Source organism: Ursus americanus, chromosome 1 (assembly GCF_024610735.1).
Source record: "Ursus americanus isolate L20-20 chromosome 1, mUrsAme1.1.p, whole genome shotgun sequence".
NCBI classification, from domain to species: domain Eukaryota; kingdom Metazoa; phylum Chordata; class Mammalia; order Carnivora; family Ursidae; genus Ursus; species Ursus americanus.
In genome coordinates this window covers 75,436,871-75,459,376 of record NC_142127.1, presented here as the reverse complement: position 1 = coordinate 75,459,376, position 22,506 = coordinate 75,436,871, and the positions used below count along the sequence as shown (strand labels likewise).

General features: G+C 46.8%; 1 protein-coding gene and 1 long non-coding RNA gene across 7 annotated transcripts in view; one reads left to right on the top strand and one right to left on the bottom strand.

Moving 5' to 3' along the window:
• The window catches only part of LOC123798209 (uncharacterized), a 271,567-nt gene that overhangs the window by 79,010 nt on the left and 170,051 nt on the right, over positions 1 to 22,506 (top strand). The window lies entirely within an intron of this gene.
• On the bottom strand, positions 3,894 to 12,258 carry FZD7 (frizzled class receptor 7). Of its 5 annotated transcripts, XM_045806518.2 has the most exons (4): positions 11,807 to 12,255; positions 8,403 to 11,175; positions 7,963 to 8,105; positions 4,496 to 5,228 (listed from the first exon to the last, which is right to left on the bottom strand). In XM_045806518.2, the coding sequence occupies exons 2-3, from the start codon at positions 10,119 to 10,121 to the stop codon at positions 7,977 to 7,979; spliced, it is 1,848 nt and encodes a 615-aa protein (XP_045662474.1). In that variant the 5' UTR covers positions 10,122 to 11,175; positions 11,807 to 12,255; the 3' UTR covers positions 4,496 to 5,228; positions 7,963 to 7,976. The 5 variants fall into 5 exon arrangements, 4 of the variants coding, with proteins under 4 accessions (XP_087718825.1, XP_045662474.1, XP_087718822.1 ...); XM_087862699.1 differs by lacking the exon at positions 7,963 to 8,105 and having other exon boundaries at positions 4,491 to 5,228; positions 11,807 to 12,258; XM_087862696.1 differs by lacking the exon at positions 4,496 to 5,228 and having other exon boundaries at positions 6,283 to 8,105; positions 11,807 to 12,252.

The window sequence follows — 22,506 nt, the reverse complement described above, 5'->3', positions numbered from 1 at the left end:
CTCAGGCTGGAATGAGCAGGGACAGAAGCCATAGCAATGGAGGAAATCTCTGTAGGGACTCTTTTTTTTTTAAAGAGATAGAGACAGCCAGCGAGAGAGGGAACACAAGCAGGGGGAGTGGGAGAGGAAGAAGCAGGCTCATAGCAGAAGAGCCTGATGTGGGGCTCGATCCCAGATCGCCGGGATCACGCCTTGAGCAAAGGCAGACGTGCTTAACCGCTGTGTCACCCAGGCGCCCCCTCTGTAGGGACTCTTAAACCAACCTTCCAAGCAGTGCCTGGTGATTTGTGGAAAGCTTCTTCAGGCTCATTCTTGCTGCCAGGGCCTTGAACCCCAATGTAGAAATGCATGCAAGAACAGGGAGCATCCAGCCCTCTAGAATTTAAACAGCACTTATGAGTCTTCTGCTTCTCACTTGAAAAACAAAAACAAAACCCCCAAATTTCCTGGGGACTAACACTGAAGATGCCCTCGTCAATTCCATTCAGTCCTGATGTGAAATGTTTTCCTCACTTATTCTTACTTCAATTCTGGATTAAATTAAAAAGAATAGAGAACGGAAGACATTAGGGCCTTGGTAAATATTTATAGCATGGTGATCAGGGGCACAGGCTACAGCCAGTTTTACTGCTCTGTGGCTCACCTTTCAGAGCCTGAGTTTCCTGGTATATAAAATGGGGAATAATAATATCCCCCTCATAGGGTTGTTGTGAAGAATAAATGAGATAATTATATATTAATAATAATAATAATGCTGACACGTATTGACATTTGTTAGAAGCCAAGTGCTATGGTTAAGGCTTTGCGTAGATTATTTTAACTACTATACGATATCATACCCAGAGCTCAGCATGTCAGTGCTTAATAAATGCTAGCAATGATAAAGATAATGATTATTATTAACAAAGTAGGAAGAGTCAGTCTTCACCACTATTGGCAACCTATTTGTACAATCATGCTCCCTTTCACAAAACTAGCCTAAATCATTGGTTCCCCCCCTCTCCACTGAGGTCCCTCTCCTTCTGGCCATACCACATCTTCAAGGCACACTGCTTTATGGGAAAGATGACCAGATTCAGAGTCTTTGGGACACCTGGGTGGAACCTTCAGTATGGGCTGGCCTCCTGTGATTACTCATGACAAGGAACAGACTGCTGTTAGCCTCACTGATTTCCCATCTTCAGAATGTGATGAAGATACTGCTACTCAAAGGAGAAAAAAATAGATACTCTTTTGTTGTTCGTACCTTAGGACTGTAGGGAGAAAGATAATTTGTAAGCACAAAGGATGGTGTTTTTTGTTCAGTCCCCACTTGAGAAGCTGGTGGTGGGAAATAAGTGAGATAAAGAGTGTGTGCTTAGCTCTGGCTAAGACTCAGGGCAACACCTTCCAGAAGTCTGTGCGGTAAGTCCAGGGACTGCATTGCACCTGGCATGTCCTAGGTCCTCAAGAAACGATTTACTGGCACTAAGGAAACTCATGATTTTAGGTCAAGGACTTGTTCTCCATGTCTGCTGTACCTCAGGGGCCAGCTGCCACCCACCTCTCCTTCCAACTGTCCCAGATCTGGAAACTGGAACTAAATGCTGCATGCCATTTGTTTTCCTTTGGAAATAAAAAATATATATATATACATTACTGGTGCTAAGTTATGCTGGACAAGCTTTCATTGTTGGTACTGTATTTCCTATTCCCCGGCCTGCCCTATCCTCCCCAAGATGCTTTTCCTACCGATTGAATTGTCCTCTAGAATCTTTAAGGCCACGTTGAAGTTTGATGGGCAAGTTTTCTAAAGGTGAGCAGTATTAGGTTGTTGTCTTCCCTAGATCATCTGAGCAGCTTCTTTTCATTCGTGGACTATATGGAGCTTTATTTCCCCTTGCCTTTGTTTCTGCCTCCTAAATGCCCTTTCTTGATCCCAAAATGCCCATCTCTCAGAGACCACTTCTGACTGTCCAAGCTGAATCTGTCAAGCCACAGAAAGAGATTTGCAGGTGTGAAGCATTAAAAGAAGCTAAATGCAAAAGAGGTGGAGCTGAGCTCCTAAAAGGACTCTGGAAATTGCAGTAGACCCCCAGCTAAAGTATATTTGAGCTCCTTATGATAGATTCCATTTAATTTTGTTAGTTTGAAGTCTTCCGAAAAAGACTTTGGGGACAATGACCTAGAGAAGCATTGACGTTTTTGGCTGGGTATAACTGATCCCAATCAAAAGCCTCTGTCCTATTATTTCAGCCACATAAAATGTTGATTTGGCACTGAAATACCCAGCAACAGGAATTCTAAGATAACAAGACTGCAGTAAACCTGGTTGTGATAAAGACATGGTTTTTGAGAGAAACTAAGATCCATGTGCTAACACCCCTCTGGTATTGATGAGGATGAATTAGCAGATGGCAGAACACAATTGCTAATGAGGAGGAGCAAGGAGTGACACAGTAGCCAGTTCAAGAGACTGGACAACTCCAAAACTTATGTTCTGGCTTCAGTATAGAGTAACACAGTAACGATTTTACTTTTTGAATTGGGCTTTGTGAAGGTCAATGTAAAGCTCATTTTCCTTCACTGAGTGCACACTGGCTTGGTTGGCTAAAACGTAGGACACACTGGCCTGCAAAGATAAAAACCCCAAACAACCAGTCAGGGATTTCAAGCTATGGATGATGCACAGATGGGTGGGCCAGTTTACACTTTCTACTGGCTGCTTGGAATCACAGGATCCTGGAGGAAGACCTTTGTCTCAGACATTACCCTCGTCAGATGAGGAAAGCAAGGCCCAAGGAGGTGAAGACACCAATCTAAGAGCACACAAATTATGGAGGACAATCTGGGTCTTGGGAAAATTGTTCTTGCTGCAGGCCACCCTGCTCCTGCAATTAAATGGCCATTCCTACGATTGGACTTCTGCAGCACTTTTCAGGACAGGTTGAGTGGCATACTATAGAAAGTACACTGAGTTCAGAATCTGAGGACATGAGATTGATTCCCCCCCCCCCCCCGTCACTTCACCTCACTGAGGCTCTCAGCTTCTTCATCTGTAGGAATTGGGGGACACTTGGGTGTCTTATAGGTAAGCGTAACACTCTTGGTTTCAGCTCAGGGTTGTGAGATCAGCACATGGAATCTGCTTTAGATTTTCTTCTCCCTTGGGGTGTCTGGGTGGTGCAGTCAGTTAAGACTCCAACTCTTGGTTTTGTTCAGGTCGTGATCTCAGGCTTGTGAGATCAAGCCCCACCTGGAGCCCCAGGTGAAGTCCCACGTAGGGCTCCTCACTGAGCACAGAGTCTGCTAGAGATTCTCTGCCTCTCCCCCATGCTCTCTGTCTCAAATAAATCTTAAAAAAAAAAAAAAAAAAAAAAGATTTTCTTCTCTGCTCCACTCTGCATGCTCTCTCTCTCTCTAAAATAAATAAATCTTTTTCAAAAATAGGAATTATTATACATTGTGGGGTTATTATAGTAATAATGAGGATAGTCAAATAATGAATGGGAAAGGAGCTTTTAAAAACAGTAAATGCCACCACATGTTAAGTAGTAGTATTCCAAACAGCACTTGGGCCTCTATAATGACACTTGCCAATTTCTGTCTGGAAACATAATTAGTTGCTTATTCCTCCTTGGGGGACACCCTCCTCTCCTTGAACTATGTTATAAGTTACTCCAGGTGGACTGCCTTTCTTGCTTTTATCTGTTTCCTTCTAGTCCCTGTCAGAGCTCTTTTGATACAGTGACTGCTTGAGTAGTCCTTCTTGAACTGGATCACTTAGAGTCAACTACTATTGTCTTGGACAAACTTCCTTTTTTCTACCACTGTTGTACTGATTGAGAAAATTACAAGTGACTGAATTTTTTTTTTTTCAACCAGAGAGAATAAGAGGCATGATGTGTGGTTACCAAAGACATGACAATTTAATGGTGCCCTTTTAATAAGTTCATTTTTGTATAAATGTGAGGAATGCAGATTCAGATGTAAGAAATGTCACAAACTGGAAACAGTTGAAGAAGCAAGTTTTATAAAATCGGTTTAATACCACTAAGGGTGAAATAAGAGATAAAGGGAATAGACCTATGAATTGTTGAAGTCCACATTGGTGTGCTTGTGGTCCCTTCTAGGATTTCCTGGAGCCTATAGACTCTTATTCACCACCCACATACGCATATATAAAAATATACCATCTATAAATAGCCACCTGCCTTTTCAGTGAAATTAAAGATGAGAGAGTTAGACGAGAATTTCCCAGTATAATTACAGGCCTCAAACCTACAGCTGCTGTACTCCTAGTGTTCTACCCAGAGAATTTCTAATATCACTACTTTTTTTAATCAAGCACGCTTAAAAATTTCTTAAATGGCAAAATGTCATCAACAGGACATTTATTTATTGTCATAATTTCTCACATACCTACTCGGAAAGGCTAGGTGATGCGTCGGGTTATCATGTAAATAATTTTGTTTTATCAACTACAGAAAATTTTCACAAGTGTTTCTGCCCCTTATCTAAGGATTAACACCAAACTACTGCCAATGTTTTTCTTAAACTCTACTCATGCCCTTTCACAGTCTCCCTCATATTTTCTGCTAAGATGTGCCTCTTTAAAAATCTGTGAGCTTCTAAAATTCTTAGGTAAGAATCAACTGTATAAGGACGCACCCCAATGTGAAAGGAATTAAACCGAACACTTTTATCTTTGCTTACAAAAAAGCAGGTAGTAATTTATTCATACACAGTCTTTGTTCCCTCACTAAAGACCGACGCTCTTCAATCTTTGAGCACCCTGAAGGATGAGGCAGCTCCGATGAGAGGAAGGGGACACATTTATAGGAGCAGTCACGCAGCTCTCCCCACACAAGGGTCTAAGTGCCTTTAGCAGTTAATTTGTGAGCAAAAAACCCCATTGGGAGCCTTCCACCTACTCTGAAAGCAAACATTCTTATCAGGCGGTATTAGTGTGGTGTTAAAAGAGGCATGCTTTAACCTAAAAGGTGTCATTTTATGAGCAAAAACTGGGTAAACCTCAAGAGACTTTAAGTCGCTATTTTTTTCCTTCCTTGATGCCAAAATCTTCACAGGTTAAGATGACCTCACAGCCATTGTGATGTTCAAAACCCAGGAGGATCTTAAAAGATGCTCTGCGCAGGGGGCAGCCGCGCAGCCTCCTCCTCCCGGTGAGGACTGTCACTGGTTTTCCTTCTGCGTGTTTGTAAAACACACCAGCCATGTGAGCAAGCCTGTTAATTAAAACAAAAACAGAACTGTTTCTGTGGTGCTTTAGAAGTACAGAAGCTTAGAGCTGAAGCAGGGAAGGAGAAACAGCAGCGTCCAGTCTGCTGCTGGGTCATGATGGCTGCCCAAGAATGAAGCAACTGTGAGGAAAAGCCAGGAAACAGGCACCTGAATTAAAGAGAAATGGAGGGGGGGGGGCAGTGAGTGAGGCTTGGAATTGGAAGTATTTAGAATGCCTTTATCATTTCCCTGAGGGACTGTTTAATATCAAAGGGGCTGGATAGGAAGGCTTCTCAGTCTAATCTGATTCCAAAGTTAGCCTCTCCCAAAGAGAGAAAGAATAGCTCCAGTGGCTTGAGGCCATCCTGGGGTCAGGCTGGAGTCTATTCCTGCCTGAGCTGCTGAGTCACTGCCACCTCCGGGAATCACTTGACCTCTGGTTCAGTTGACCTAGAAGGTAGAGCGTAGCCTACAGCCAAGAAGGCTCCATTCGAAAGGCCCTTGCCATTAACTGGAACCCACTACTGACTTCCCAGCCACGTGAACCCAAAGATTTTAAGAATTAACAAATTAGGTAAGGTGCATTAGAATACAAAAACATCAATTAAAACAAGAAACACGGACAAACCAAACAAACTCACTTAATTCTTCCCGAGGAAAACACCACCAGTAAAGCAGACCAAAAATATCTTCTGGTCCTCTTTCAAATATGGTCTGCATCTCCGAAGGGTGGTAAAAACAGATCAGATAGCAGCTCTCTTGAAGAGATGCCTGTTCTTTCCCCTTCCATAAGTTATCCAAAGCAGGATGTGAAAAGGCTTAGGATTAGGGGCGTGTGGCAAGGTAGGATAGTGGTAGCAACAACAGAAAAAAAAAAAAAAAATCAAAGGACGGATAGGGCATTCATTACACTGTATTTTAAAAGGCAAGGAGACTTCAACAATATAGAACATCTGCATGAGGGACAGATCCAATGGTGTCCCTCCACACCTTCTTTTCATAATACAAAGTTCTGTTCTTTGGCTTAAAGATCTATAGAAATTGTCAACTAAATAAACATTCACTTTGTATTAAAAAAATTTATTTTGTGATCTGTACATGTGATAAAGTGGGGCTTCCTCGTAGACTTTTAAAGGCAAAACAAAACAAAAACCCAAAGTAAAAATGTATAAATACAATATATATTTTCTTACAAAAATGGGAGATTTACAAAATATACATACTGCACTTGTCTCTATTTTACAAATTTCACATGCAAGAGATACAACACAAAAGATGCCAAAAACCGTGTAGTGGGAGTTTTAAATCTGACAAATGAGACCATTTTGGAGGTTTAAGAAACACAAGGCTGATGTTAACTTTAATATAAAAAGCAGCTCCACTCAATTGAACATTACATATATAAAGTAACTTGTCCTCCTGACAGTACCCTCTATGATTTAAAAACTGTTTAAAACAGCATTTAAAAATTGTTTTGAGAAATAGGATAGTGTTGCAAGAATGGAGGGTGGTGTCAAAGGGGGAGTAAAGGTTAGCTCCCATGATTCTCTGCTCAGCATTGGAGCATTATGCAAAAGAATTAGTTCTATTACAGAAAAAAAAGTACATGATTTAAGATTAATAAATTTAAGTCATGCAGCACATTTCAAAGAACTCCAGAATTACTTTGAAGTTTACCTTCTTTTAATGACTGTCCTTAAAAAATGGGACCCATGGTTTGAACTGTCTGCTTCACTCACTGTCATTTCTGCAGGTCACCTCCCCACCCAGCCACACAAAGACAGGGTCAGCATACACATGATGTCTTATAAACGGATTTATGGAACTAAGAAAACAGGACAAAATGGTTCTTTACTTTTTAAAAAAAATTAAATTCTTTATTATGGAGGCTGAGGGCATTATGCTTTTCCTTTTATCTTGATGGATTCAAACTGGAAGAAAATAGAAAACCTAAATGCAGGTTTATAGGAAGAAAAAAATAACAAAGGGAGAGATTTCCCTGAACATTTGAACAAGCCTGTAGATAGGAACGTGTGTTCTGAATTCAATTTATTTAAAACAAATACAACAAAACCCCTTGCATTTCCTTTAGCCAAGTCAGAACCTCTGACTGATTGGGGGTAAGGAAGCACACTGCCGTTCACTTTTCCTTAAAAAGGAATGTTTACCTCAGCCAAATTAACATCCAAAGGGAAACCTCTGATTTGTGCTACTTTGTCTATAAAAGTTTCTGTCTTCACAGTTACGCCTTTCCACAGGGGAGACACTTGTTTCCTCTTTTGTCTCTTACAACAAAGACAAGGGGGAAAATGCACTCCTGTTTTGAAAAGCAACAAGTCATCACTTCTTTTCAGAGTATTAAACCAAATAAAACACCTACTTCCTTCTGCCTTCCCCAGAAAATAAAAAAGTAGCAGAAATACCTACTACTCCTCTCTTTGCCTCATCTCGAAATGTTATCTTCATTTCTTTCGCACCCTCACATTAGGATTCTAGGAGGCAGGCCTCCCAAGACTTCCAAATGCTTATTTTACAAGATTTGAAAGGACTAGGAGAGGAAAAACAGGAGGGAGGGGCCCAGGGAGGAGAGACTGTAATGTCTGACCCTGGAAATTAACCCATCTGGGCTCCAGTTTGGCCCCAGTGAAAAGAGATTATGGTTTGACCACCGCTTGACAAGGACACCGCAGGGAGTCCTCCCTTTTCCCAACAAAGCCGCCGCCGCAGAAAGAGCTGTACCTTTCACCCGGACGTCACAGGAGTGAGGACAGGCCACCAGTCTTGCAGCAGGGGAATCGCTCACAGTCCCAGTTCGGCCCTGGAGCCGGGAAGATCTCAGAGCCATCTCCGCTGGGCTCAGTCTCGATAGGCCCAAGTCGGCCCTAACCGTACATGATTAACAGCATCGTTATCGTCATCACCATCACTATCATCCTCCAAGTCTTTGCCAGAAGTCTTTTCATTCAAACCGTCTTTTCACCCAGGCCTCTTTTTCCAAACCCACCCCTCGCCCCAAATCTACAAATATCATCTCTCTTCCAGATCACTTCTCACTGGAGGGGGAGGAGGTTACAGACCCCCCCACACACACCCCGCCGCCGCAGGTCTCTGCTTCCCGCGCCTCTCCCCCTGCGAGGGGATGGGGGAAGGGAGGGTGGGGGAGGGGCCGGGGCTCATACCGCAGTCTCCCCCTTGCTGCTGTGGCTGAGTCTGTGGTAGAAGCGGCGCCACGACTGCAGAGTTTTGCCGGACCAGATCCAGAAGCCGGTGGTAATGCCCACGATCATGGTCATCAGGTACTTGATCATGAAGACAGTGAAGTCGGGGCTCATGGGCGGGAAATGGCCAGGCGGGCAGGGCACCGCGTAGCTCTTGCACGTCTGCAGGAGCCAGGTGCGCTCCCAGTGTTCGCGGAAGGCCTGCTCATAGAAGTAGCAGGCCAGGACGATGGTCGCCGGCACCGTGTAGAGCACGCTGAAGACGCCGATGCGAACCATGAGCTTCTCCAGTTTCTCGGTCTTGGTTCCGTCGTGCTTCATGATGGTGCGGATGCGGAAGAGCGACACGAAGCCGGCCAGAAGGAAGGACGTGCCAATGAAGAGGTAGACGAACAGAGGCGCCAGCACGAAGCCCCGCAGCGCATCCACGCTGGACAGGCCCACGTAGCACACCCCACTGAGCAAGTCCCCATCCACCTGGCCCATGGCCAAGATGGTGATGGTCTTGACAGCGGGCACGGCCCACGCGGCCAGGTGGAAGTACTGAGAGTTGGCTTCGATGGCCTCATGGCCCCACTTCATGCCGGCTGCCAGGAACCAAGTGAGCGACAGGATGACCCACCAGATGGAACTGGCCATGCCGAAGAAGTACAGCACCATGAAGAGGATAGTGCAACCCTCCTTCTTGGTGCCCTGCGCCACCGTGCGGTAGCCATCGTCTGAGAAGCGCTCCACGCACACCGCACGGTCCTCCAGCAGGAAGCCGGCCACGTGCGCCACCGCCACCATGAAGTAGCAGCCCGACAGAAAGATAATGGGCCGCTCGGGATAGCTGAAGCGCCGCATGTCCACTAAATAAGTGAGCACCGTGAAGAGCGTCGAGGCGCAGCACAGCACCGACCACACGCCCACCCAGAGACGGGCAAAGCGCCTCTCCTCCTCCTTAAAGTACATTAGGCCGTTGGCACGGCCTGGCTCGCACGGGGCGCCGCAGTCGCGCTCACCCAGGAAGCGGTAGCCCAGGTAGGGGGGCACCTTGAGCTGGCGGGGACACGAGAAAGGGAAGGCAGCGCGGCCTCTGCCGTCAGCGGCCCCCGGGGGCAGTGCGGTGAAGGGCAGGTCCGGCATATAGGGCGCGGTGGGGTAGGCTGTGGGGCCGCCGCCCGGGCCCCCGGAGCCGTCGGACGTGTTCTGGCCCACGCAGATCTCGCCAGCGCCATGCACCGGGAAGTTCTCACAGCGCAGCCGCTCGGGCCACTGGAAGCCGAACTTGTTCATGAGCGCTTCGCAGCCCTGGCGGGCACGCTCGCACAGAGAGCGGCACGGAGGGATGGCCTGATCCAGCACGGTGCACACGGGTGCGTACATAGAGCACAGGAAGAAGCGCAGTTCGGGAGAACACTGCACCTTCACCAGCGGGTAGAACTGGTGTACCTCGAGGCCCGCGTCCTCTTGATTCGTGTGGCCTAGCAGGTTGGGCAGGATGGTCTGGTTGTAGGCAATGTCCGTGCACAGCGGGATGGAGATGGGCTGGCAGAAGCCGTGGTCCGGCACCGAGATGCCCTTCTCGCCGTGGTAAGGCTGCGCCCCGGCGCCGGCGGCCAGCGCGCCCAGCAGCGCAAGCACCAGGGTGCACAGGCCCAGGGGCGAGCGCGACGCGGCCGCGCCGGAGCCCCGCATCGCCGGCTACGGGTGCAGCGGCGCTCTCAGTTGGAGGAGCGCGACGAGGCAGCCGGGAGAGGCTTGGATCCGAGGAGGCGCGGCCGCGCCCGGCTCATGAGAGTCTTCCCGGCGCCGGGGCCGGGCCGTGGGCGGCGCGGAGCTGCGGGCGCTGCAGCTGGGGTGCCCGCGCCTCGGGGGCGCCGCAGCAGTCTCCGCCCAGCACTCGAGCAGCCGCGGGGAGCCCAAACTCGTCTGCCTGGGCCGGGGGCGCTGAGGGGGCCCGCCTTCTTCTCCCGCTGCGACGTAACGGTGCGGCTTTTTCTGCGGTGAGGAGCAACAAGCGTCTCCGGTTACCCTTCAAAGTTTGCCCAAAGTCTGTCGACCCACAGCAAACAGAAACGCACGCGCCCCCCACACCAAGTCCGGCCCCCGGCAAGCGAGAGCCCGGCGCCGCCGCCTACTAGCCGAGGCCGCCGCCTCGGCGGTGCTGCTCCGCCTCCTCGCCTCGAGGCTCTGCTCGCCGCCGCCTCCTCCTCCTCCTTCGCCTCCTTTTCTACTCCCCCGCTCCTTCTTCAGCCCCAAAAGCTCGGCCCCCAAGTTTCTGCCAAACGGGTGATTCTCGCTGAGTCCGATGGGCGCCTTGGAGCCAAGAGCTCGGCGAGTTCTTTTTGGAAATCCAGTTACACTGCGTCCGAAGCTGCGAGGGCCCCGTGGCCGCGGCCTGGGCCTGGCCTCTCCGGCCTCTCGAAGCCCTCGACCGTGAGTCCCGGGGCCGCCGCCGCCGCCGCCGCCGCCCGCCGGGAGGGAGCGCAGAGTAACGCCTCGGAGTCGCGCAACTCGCCAGAAGAAGCGTCGGGCTCGCAGGGTTCCGGGCCGCCCCGCCCCCTCCCCTCCCCCCATTCACAAACCACTCCGGGGGCGGGTCCTCGAGCTCCAGGGCGGCCCAATGGTAGCCTTTGTTTTCTGTGTGGCAGCCTTCGGATTGGGTGGAAGTCGGAAGGGCCGGGCGAGGGAACCGGAGAGGCGGAGTCTGCAGCGCTCTGGGCGGATTCCTGAGGGGAGGGGCAGGGGGCTGGGACGGAAAAGTTAAGAAAAACTTTTACGGTGAATTCGCTCGAGGGTTGGGGGTGGGGGGTAAACGCACCAGAAAGGGAATTTGCTTTGAAGGTTTGTTCCTCTTCCAGGTACACTAAAATACACATCTCAAACAGGAGGGCGCACAGAGAGTGGCTTTTGCTGGGAGAATAGCGCAGCACCTCAGCGAAGGGACGTGACCCAGAGTCACGTTAGCCCTGCCTGGGCTGAAAATGCTGGATTTGGCAGGGGGCTTTGGGGTAGCTAGATCCTAAATTGGGGTTCGGTACCGAGCGAGAAGGGGTGCGCCCCTCAGATCGCTTTTTTCTCCCCAGACCCAAACAGACCACGTGAGGCCACAATCCCTCTCACCCCCTCTCCCGGTTGTAGAAAGGAGGAGGGGCCCGCGTCCGAGGAGAAATTGGAGTCGGGAGGAGGGGGCCGACTTAAGGCGGGAGGAAGTGCAGACCCCTCCAAGGGGAGAGGGCCGGGGAGCGGCGGGCTTGGGGGACCCGGGTCCCCAAGCCACCCCGCCCGCGCGCATGGCCCAGAGTCTAGAAATCTGGTGTGGCTTTAGAGAGGTTATAAGAAAACCAAGACAGTGGGGGGGGGGGGCGGTATAAAAGTACCTGAGACCGAATGCCCAGGAACGCACTGTACGGTTTAAGTGCGTCTTCGATTGCGGTGCTTTCCTTAGTTCTTCGGCGTGTGGCTGTTCGGGATCCCCCCTTCGTTGCAGAAGCAATGACTTGATCTTGTAGTTGAAATGTTGCGTAGAGAAGTTTTAATGCGTATTAGAAACCAGGGCATTTGCTAATTAAGGAGTTTTCAAAACACAAAGAGAGGTTATCCGTGTTCTCCAGTGGAGTTTTCTGATTGGCAAGCAGTCTTTTGTTCCCAGTCAAATCATCGCCCTGCTCGCGGCACTGGGCGCTCCCGTGAGCTCTCCGGTTACTCCGGGCGAGGTCAGAATTTACCGGGGGGCCTCTCCCCTCTCTGTGGGCAGCAAAGAATATCATGAATTCCCATGCAGGGAAGTGACAGTTTGAGAAAGGCTAAATCTGTCTCTCACTCTGTCACACACACACACACACGCGCGCGCCCGCGCGCACAAATACTATGCTTAAGAAAACGTTGCTCCTGGATGAGCCCTTCCTTCTGCCAGTCTCAGTTCCGGGAGCTGGACCCTGAGGGATTTCTGATCAAGTTGCGTGTTTGCAGAAGTTGCTGCCTCTGCTGCCCACGGTGAGCTGCTTCTCCAGCAAGAAAAAACTGGTTCTAAAATCTGACAATTAATTGGGTTCCCTTCCATGGGAGACTTTGGCTTTCTCTGCTTTTCTTTTATTTCTTTTCTCTTACTGAGCATCTTACCTTCCACTTCACAGTTCTTTGTCCTTTCCTACTCTTGTTAATAGATCTAGAGAGCTGAATCATTTGGGCCAAGATAGGGTGTCAGACTGCTCACATTCTCCATCCGCCCCTCAACAGGAGTCCTCATACTCTTTTTCTTCTAAAGCATCGGTTTCCCCCTCACACCCAGAACCTTATTTGTTTTCTTTTGGGTTATCTGCTCCAAGGTAACACAAAAGATTAATGACATTTGCTTTAAAAAATATTTTATTCTTTCCTTCTATATTTTTAAAGGCTCCTCTTTTTCTTTCTAAATTATTATTCTTACTACCTAACTTAGGAGAACATTGATATGGCCTTGAAAGATGTTGTTTAAAGACAATGCTTCTGCTTTGCTTTGTCATTTAAAGTGTGTGTGGTAGGGGGTTGGAAATCCTTTTCTCTCCCCGTGAGCTTCTGGATATCCTCCTTTTCTAAATCAAATTTTCATGCTTATTCATCAGGCCACTGATCTAAGTCATCTTTGCTTATTGAGGGAGAAATTGCAAGAACTGTCATCAAATAAAATGAAAACCGACGGGATAAAATACTGTGTCTCAAATACAGCTAAAACCATTTTAGTTGATGAGCTTTTACTCACCATATTGTAGCCCTAGACAGCTCACTGATGATAGGTAATAGGGATAGTTATTTAGAAAGAAAAAAGGAGAACCCTTTAAGAAAATACAAGGGGTGAATGAAATATTTTTAAAACAATCTATGCATAAGATGCAGAAAACCCATCCCAGATGGAAAGTATCACAGATGTGAGTCCTGAGTCCTGTTGCACTGTCCCAGGCAGACAGATGCAAAAAGCATACATAAAAGCAAAGACTAATTTTTTGGAGTGTTTTGTTTTTTAAATTGATTTTTAAAAACCCGCTCGAAAATTATTCTGAAAAATAAGAATTTGCTGTTTGTGAGAGGAGTGTGGTAGCCTTCTATGCCTTGCCTGATACAGAATGCTGTGATTTCAAGGAGCTAAGTAATAACAGGGAGTAGATGAGAAAAGTGAGTTCACAATGTAGGGAGCTAAATAGCCTGTTTTAGGCTCTATGATAAATGTAATAACACTGGTTCGCATTCTGTCCAGGATCAATTTAATTTTCTTTTCCAAGCAATTCTTTCCACACCCAACTCCCAAAGCCACTAACTGGTATCTTCTTTGGAGAGCTGAGGGTGGAAAATTTTGTAACTGCTGCAAAACATCCAATTGTCCCTGCCCTTTAAAACAACAAAGGCTTTTATTTCTTCACATCGTAGTCATATGGTCTCACAGAAAAGTGATGGTATTCATTGGCTTCAGTTATTTAAATGCTACTTATTTTGGCCAAGTCCCAGGTTTATCTAGTTGAATTACATTCTTTTTTTTTTTTTTAAGATTTTATTTATTTATTTGACAGAGAGAGACAGCCAGTGAGAGAGGGAGCACAAGCAGAGGGAGTGGGAGAGGAAGAAGCAGGCTCCCAGCAGAGGAGCCCGACGTGGGGCTCGATCCCAGAACGCCAGGATCACGCCCTGAGCTGAAGGCAGACGCTTAACGACTGAGCCACCCAGGTGCCCCTAGTTGAATTACATTCTGATGTCAGGCTGGATTTGAAAATGGCCACCTTCGTTGTGCCACAATCCTGTGGTTGTAGTGAAACCTCCAGCTGCAAGAATTACTCATGCAAGACGAGAAAGGGCAGCTTTTAGCATATACTCCCCCTTTTTTGGCCTTTCTTTTACCAGTTTTTTGACTTTATACCATTAAGGACTTGGAATTTCAAGCTGCCAGGTTGCCATTGAATTCCTTTCATTTTCTTTTGGGGTGCTGGATCATTCCCAGAATGGGAACATTCTTATCTCTAAGCAGACTTTCCAGTGTCATGAAAGTTAAAGATGGCTAGATTGAATAAGAGGAGGGCACTGCTGAAGTCCTGATAGGCATGCTAGGCCCCACCCAGTAGAGGTGATTTATATCATTCAAACCATTTGACCATTTCTCCTGTTGCTTGTTGTATAACAAGTTACCCCCCAAACTTAGCAGCTTAAAACAACAGACATTTAATATTTCATAGTTTCTGTATATTGGGAATCTAGATGAGCTTAGCTGGGTCCGCTGGCTTGGGGTGGCTCATGAAACTGCAACCGGGGTGTTGGTTGGGGCCGCAGTTACCTCAAGGTTCAAGTAGAGGAGGATCTACTTCCAAACTCACTCATGCGGCTATTGGCAGGTCTCACAGTATCCATTTCCAAGGTCATCACATGGCTGTTGGAAGGCCTCAGGTTCTCACTAGCTGTTGGCTGAAGACATCAGTTCCTTGCCTGTAGGCCTCTCGTAAGGCCACTTACAACATGGCACCTTGCTCTCCCAGAGCAAGTGCTGAGAGAAAGAGAGAGAGATGCACACACACAGAGACAGAGAGACAGAAAAAATACAGAAGATGGCAATCAAGTCACAGGTTCCTGTAATCTTGGAAGTGACATCCTATCACTTTTGCCATATTCTATTCATTAGAACCAATTCACTAGGTCTACCCACATCCCACACTCAAGGGGTAGCAGGGATTACTGTAGGGCATTAGAAGCAATTCACTAGGTCTACCCACACCCCACACTCAAGGGGTAGCAGGGATTACTCTAGGGCATTAGAAGCAATTCACTAGGTCTATCCACACCCCACACTCAAGGGGTAGCAGGGATTACTCTAGGGCATGAAAACCCATTGGAGGGTGAGGATCACTAGGAGCCATTTTAGAGACAATTTATCATAAGGATGATTCATTCATTCCTAAAGTATTATGGAGATGAGGCCACAGAGAGAAACAACTCTTGGGTCCCTGCCCTTGGGGTGTCCAGAGAAAGGGTCACAAATAAAAACACATGTTGATTGGTTATAATGCTACTTGCATATGTTAGAACAGAAACTTAATTGTGGCCAGCCATTTTTTCAAATACATGCCATTGGACTTGAAGGAGAAAGAATGTGGAGGCAGTTGATTAATGAAAGACCATCAACAATCCTGGGGGAAAACCTCCAGGTGGAGAGGGTGGGCCATTCTGGGGAGATAAATCTGTACTCAAGGACAGAACATTTGGACCATAGTCTCTAGAATGAGACTTTGGCTTTTTGGGTTATGAGGTAAAATCACTGATGGTAACTGCTACCTCTGTGTTTAATGCCAGTCTGCACAGTACAGATGTGGAGGAAGGCTGGCAGAGGTGGTTAGAACAGACTGGCTAGGTCTGCTTTTCACGGTTGATTTCCTGTCATGTCTCCGGCAAGTCACTTAACCTCTCTCGCTCTCCAAGTGTGCTGTGAGAATTAATGAGATAATATTTATGTAATGCTTTGTGATCTATGGGCAAAAACTCCTGATGGCAGAATCCCAGTTTGGTTATATGGATTCAAATCATAGAAATAAAAGAAAAGACCAAGTTAGGTGCATATTTTGGGGCTCTGGCTCTTTGCTAATGTTGTGATTTTTTTTTTCAGTAGTATGCTGGCAAATGTTTAATCGCCAGCTCTCCAAGAAAAAAGCCCTGATCTGTACATTTGCCTATTTCCATGGTGTAAATACTGCTATCATGGCTTATTTCAAGCCAACACTAAGTTACTAAGCTTGGATTTTGGAAAAGATGCAGGTAATCAGCTCTTATAAGCCCTGAAGAGCTGGCTTCAGCACACCACTGGGTTTACAGAACTTATTCTCTTCAGATTATTTTGAGCATTAAAATCATTATATTTTTAGTACAATGATTATCATTTGTAAAGTACCAGGTGCTTTAGGTGCAGTATTTCTAATTTTATAACAATTCTTCAAGTTTCTAGGTAGAAACTCCTTTTTATAGCAGCGAAGTCTGGACTAAAACCTAGATTTATATGACATTTTTCACTGTGCACTGAATTGCTACTTGATGTCTTCATGGTAAACACCACTAATTTTTGTCCTTTTATTTGTCTTATCAAAAGCCCTTCTAAAATTTAGAGAAGCCCCAGAATTTCTAGACTTGAGATATCAAGCTCCAGATTGGTTATGACCCCCCTGAGTATTATACCTGTACAGCTTTCAAAACCACTTGGTAATGTTTACTATTTTTCCCCCTAATTTTTCAAGGAACAGTTTAATTTCCTTTGCTGAAACTGGGCCAGTAGGGATCTAGATTAGGAGATGTGGGGGCACTGCTCCTGTTCCACTAGGGTGGGTGCATCAGGCCCTCCCCATCAGAGCATCTTGGCAGGCCACGAAAGTCAGCAGAGCACTAGGAGGAGAAGCTGCAGGAATAAAACTCACAAGAGTCATGACAACCTTCAAGAGAATCTTTAAGAAAAGAGAGGATGGAGCTGGAGCAGTGGCTGGAAGGATGGTTAACAGAATCACCTAAGGAGTTAAAAAATTCAGAAGCCTGGGCCCCACCTCAGACATGTTGAACTGGAATCTCTGGCATTGGACTTGGGGGTTTAAGTTTTAAAAGCTCACTAGGTGATTTTTTTGAATTAGACAGGTTTGAGAACCACTGACCTAAACTCATATTCCAAAGCAGTATATTGTTCCATTGATGCCTTGTAGAAGATCTCTGGTCTTGTGCAAAGTCCTCACTTTACTTGATTATGTTCTGAACGGAAAGATGGAATAATGGGAAGCATATGGGAGCATGCGGTGTATGAGGGGTGTGTGTGTGTGTGTGTGTGTGTGTGTGTGTGTGTAAGAGAAAATAAGAGAAAGAGAGACGGGGTGGTTGGATGATGTGATGTTGGATCTGACACCTTATTTATGAGTGTCAAGAAGTTCGTGGTGGCCATTGTAAAATGTAACACCTGCTACTCCTATAGTTCATTCACAGCATTTCCTCAGACCCACATTGCCATCCTTGTGCCTTGTACAACATGAACCCTTACCTCAGATGATTGAGCCAGGAATAGGCAAGCATCTGACCCAGTCATGGGGTTGTGTGCATGAGACCTCGTCCAACTGGTGTGCCACTGGATATAGAGTGGTACCCAATCAGATCCTTTCAGCTGGGGAGTCTAAGTATAACATAGGGTGGCAGAATCTGAGAAACACTCATTGAAAAAGGAACAAGCAGAAAACAGGAAGCAGTAGAACCTTGGAGGAAACATGAGCCATGAGGCAATGACGTATGTAGAGAAAGCAGCTAGATGGTAGCAACAGGAGCAGTAGACAGAAAGGCAGGAGAGCAATGTGCTCCTAGTGGAACACTGTGGCAGAAAGGAAGGAAGGGGAGAAAGAACACCTGCTTCAAAAGGAGACGACAAGGTTACAAGAGCCGATCCTAGCTCCTTGCCTTGGAATCCTACCATCCCCATTAATGAAGCCACCTGACTCCTTGTCAATTCCTAATAACTAGAGAGAATCTCACTAACTATAGTGCCAATGGCTGGGGAAAGAATGCAGACTCTTCTGACTTTGTCCTTGGGGATGAACCCACAGCAGCAGAAGGCTGACCTCAAGGACCATCCGCCAGCCCACGAGAGGGATCCATTCAGGGTTGGCTAACAACACTCAGTGTTGCAGCCACCTTCATCTTGCTCAATGGCCTGGATAAAGAATTTGAAGAGATAACCTCCTAGGACTGCAGTTGACACTCGAAGAGTTGCTGTAATTGAGTGATTGAGTGATTGTAAAGTGTTGCAATGTAGGAATTACCTATGAAGTCATTTAACTGTCTTCCCAAGTGTATGAAAGTTTGTTTTTAGATGGATGTGGTGTGTTTCTGTCTTCAAGGATCAAACAGAGAAAAGGGCTCTGTTAACTGCTGGGGAAAAGAGAAGAATTCTGAGGGTCTTGGTCCTGCCAGGAGCCCCTTGGCCTCAGGCAGGTTGGTTAACTTCGCTGAGCCTGTTTCTCCATCTGTGAAGTGAGGAAGCTGGGCTTTGTGATCCCCGCCCCCCTGGCTCTGAGAACCTATGGCTCTCTTTGGGGGTTCCTCACCTAGATTAAGATTTCCCACACTAGGGTCTTTTTCATGTGTTATGTGGAAGTTACCGAACAAAGCTGAGCCAGTCTCATCCCAGTTCCCGTGACTGGCCTAGTTGAGGCTCACGGCCTGATATCTATGCACTGTGTCCAGCGGGTGCCGAGAGGGCCAGGCATGCAGTACACTGAGTGCGCCCTTAAGGGCCACTTGCCTGTTGCTTTTCTTCCCTTTCACATTTCCACTTAGTCCCCTCTCCCTCTCCTGTCTCCTCCTCATTATTGTAAAATAGTACTTTCAAGTCTAGAGCCAGGCTCTTCAATTAAGGTGTAGACAAAGTGGTTTGACTCCACTTGATTAAAAACTTTGTGAATGGGAGAGAACACAAACCTCAAAACATTTGCCTTTCAAAGCCGGGGAGTGGGGTGGGGGGAGAGAAACTGTTATGTGATCTCGAATTTGCCAGAGAATTTGCCAGATGTCAGTTTAAAAGGAGCCTAAAGAATTCCTAAGCCTTTGTTTACCAAATCCTCCTCCCCTCAGTCAGAACTTCAGTGAAGGGGGGGGCTGCCTGTGGCTACCTGGTTGGAGAGGCCAAGGAGAGGCCAAAACTGGGTGGGAAGGGGCGGGGCTTGGGGGGGTATTTGAATTTTTGTTTTTTCCTCTTAATTATCTGGGGTTGCCCTTCGAGAAATCTGTTCTCTTTGCGTTGGGAAATTAACTCTTAATCTCCACAAATGAGGGCAATCAACCCATTTACTAAATAAACACAGATCATTGCAGACTGGCTGCTCCTCTTTGTGATTTAATTTGAGAATGGCTTCACCTGAGGGAGGAGCTGAGGCAAGGCTGGGCCCGAGCCACCTGGCGGGGGTCCCCAAGGGAGGTGGCGGGTTGTTGAGGTGGTTGAGAGGGCAGGGGAGCTGGGTTGAGATTAGAGAGGGCTTTGAGGTTTCCTCTTCTTTAGTAAATAGGAGACCCTCCTGGGCTCAGGTCTTACCTTCTGAATTTATCTGGGGCCTTTTGTTGTATGTGTTAACTTTGGCTTTAAGTGTGAAGCTGGTTCAAGCAACTTTTGTTAGAATGCTGACTATCAGAAGTCTCTGGGATGGGAACAGAGAAGTCCTTTCTTAGCTCATTAATATATTGAGGAATTTCTCCTTGCTTTTAATTCCCCTCCTTAGTCACCAGTTTGATTTTGTTTATAAGTGACACGGAAGTTTATTCAAATCCCAGGTAGTTAGACTGCAGTGGGATCCAGTGGTGGACACATAGTGGTGCTCAGTAAATTATTGAATGCACGCATGAATAAGGTACATTTTAAGTTGAAAAGGATGGGGGCGCCTGGGTGGCACAGCGGTTAAGGGTCTGCCTTTGGCTCAGGGCGTGATCCCAGAGTTCTGGGATCGAGCCCCACGTCAGGCTCTTCCTCTATGAGCCTGCTTCTTCCTCTCCCACTCCCCCTGCTTGTGTTCCCTCTCTCACTGGCTGTCTCTCTCTCTGTCAAATAAATAAAATCTTTAAAAAAAAAAAATAAGTTGAAAAGGATGAAGTAAAACCGCATGGCCTGCATATTTTTTTTTTAAATGTCTTTAGAGATTACCATGTGCCAGGCACTGGGCAGGGTGCTCGGAATATACTGGGTCCCTGCCATTATGGAACTTAATAGTCTTGTTGAACAAACGAACCTGGTTTTCTGTGATGACCTTGAGTCCATCTCAAAATTATAATGAGAGTTTGGCCCAGAGCTGGGAGCTAGCCCATCCTGTGATTAAAAAGGAGGGGCTGCATTGGAGAATGGTTTGAGGATTTTTCAGGAAGGACATCAGAGTTCAGTAATTCTTTTCCCTCATTTTTCTGGTGAGGATACCAAAGCCCAAGATGGTGGATGGAATCGTCCAAGAGTTCACAGAAAGAACTGGAACGAGCATCCGCATTTTTGGTTCCTGGAACCGTGCTTTATCCAAGAGCTTTGCACATAATGGCCCAACTTTATCTATCTATCTATCATCTATCTATCTATCTATCTATCTATCTATCTATCTATCTATCTATCTATCTATCATCTATCTATCATCTACCTACCTCCCTCTGCTTCCTGCTCACCTCACTCTGGAAATAGCTTGTGTGAGCTCCGGAGTGAAAAATTAAGAGTGACCGACTACGCGAGGGGCCTTCGGTTGGCTGGTGCCTGCGAGATCTCCGTGAAGCAGGTGAGTGCGGCTGCTCTGCTCTTGGCCTCAGCCAGAGCTGACCCTCTCTCCCCAGCTGTGCTTTGTCAGGAAACAACTGAAAGGCGGGTTGCAGAAACCTCAGTGGGGCCTCAGACCAAGGCAGGGGGAGGGACTTGGGGCTGTTCCTGCTGGCTGTTTGAGCTGGGGAAGGGGCTGTTGTCCTGTTCCTGTGGCCTCCAGCAGACTTGTGAAGAGCTGCTACCGAAACGGAGGAGTTTTGAAGACCGCCCAGGAGGCGGGAGAGGAAACATTTAGAGAAGAGATAAACAAAATAGGCGACAGACTTCTCACTCTAGCAAAAGGGGCTTTGGTTTACCTGTGAAACTTCACTCCTCCTCTTCCCCTTGCCTAAAATTTATAAAGCTACTCCTTGGCGCTCATAGGTTACCCATTATTTTAAGGCCTTAGTTCTGAGGACCATATTGGTCTTGCATCTAGCACCCAGGGCCTATGATAGCCTGACTTACATTCTAGTGGAACAGTGAAGAGAAAGCCAGCTGACTGACTCCAACATCTGGTATTAGTTGTATCATTGCTATCTTTGCTAACAAATCACATTTATTGAGTGCTTCCCGTGGCCAGGCATTGTGCTAAGACCTTGACCTGCACTGTCTCCTTGAATCTTTATCCTCACAACAGCCCTTTGAGTGACTATTATTTATTGGACCCATTTTTGCACATGGGGAAACCAAGGTATAGACAGGTCCAAAATTATGCAGATAGTGAATAAAAGAACAGGATTTTGGAACCCAGGTCTTGCTTTGGAGAAAAAGAGCTTATGGGAAGGAAAGAAGAAAAGGGAAGTTGAGTCTGCTACTAAGAGTGTGAGTGTCCTAAGCACCTAAGTATGTCTAGTCTAGAGAAAGCCCCCGGAGAGCAACAGACGGAATGAGCATGTGTTTTCTATGGCGGCCCCTGCGAGGATGAGTTTCTATCTACCTCCTCTGTTGCCAGCTGTCAAAGAGAACATCCCAAGGCCTGGAGAGATCTCCATGGGATGCTGGGCATCCCCGGGTAGCCATCCCATGTTTCTCAGTCTGCAGGGAGTGATAAAGTCATTTTTCCATTAACTGTTTGGAAAGCTCTTATTTTTGTAGTGGGGATTCCTCTCCCCTTCCTTTGGAGATGCAGTTTGGTAGTAATGGTTGAGAGCACAGGTATTGTAAATTTGAATCCTTGTTTGGTTGCTTGTTATGTGGCTTTAGACCAGTTCCTTCTCTGGGCCTCAGTTTTCTCATCTGTAGAATGGTGATCATACCAGCACCTGCCTCATAGGATTGTGAACTACAAATGAGATAATGCAATGAACTTAGGACCTAGAATGTTGTCAATGATCAATAAAGGATAAGTATTACTGTTCTTTAGTGCATTAAAGAGACGATTTGGTCTAGGCAGATGGGTGCTGAAACTTCTGGTTTCTCAGAAAGCCAGGGTTCAATTGGCGTCCTCTATGTTCAATTGAAAATGAAAATATTGTAGAAACGGCAGGACCAGGGAAAGTCATGTTTCTGTCTGCATATTTCCAATGAATTAATAAGCTTGAGGGGCACCTGGCTGGCTCAGTCGGTTAAGCGTCCGACCCTTGGTTTTGGCTAGGGTCATGGGACTGAGCCCCACTCAGGGGTCCTTGCTCAGCACCGAGTTGTCTTGAGATTCTCTCCCTCTGCATCGCCGCACTTACCCCCCTCCGTGAGCGCTCTCTTTCTCAAATAAATAAATAAAATCTTTAAAAAAATAATAAGCTGGAGAAATGGATATTTGACAGTTGCTACAGACTACAGGAGCTA

What these genes read in the sequence shown, in the direction of transcription:
- FZD7 (XM_045806518.2), bottom strand. Translation starts at nt 10,121, where the DNA reads ATGCGGGGCTCCGGCGCGGCCGCGTCGCGCTCGCCCCTGGGCCTGTGC. An exon ending in GCAGCAAGGGGGAGACTGCG is followed by an intron (nt 8,106 to 8,402) that starts GTATGAGCCCCG and finishes ATGTACGGTTAG; the next exon opens with GGCCGACTTGGGCCTATCGA.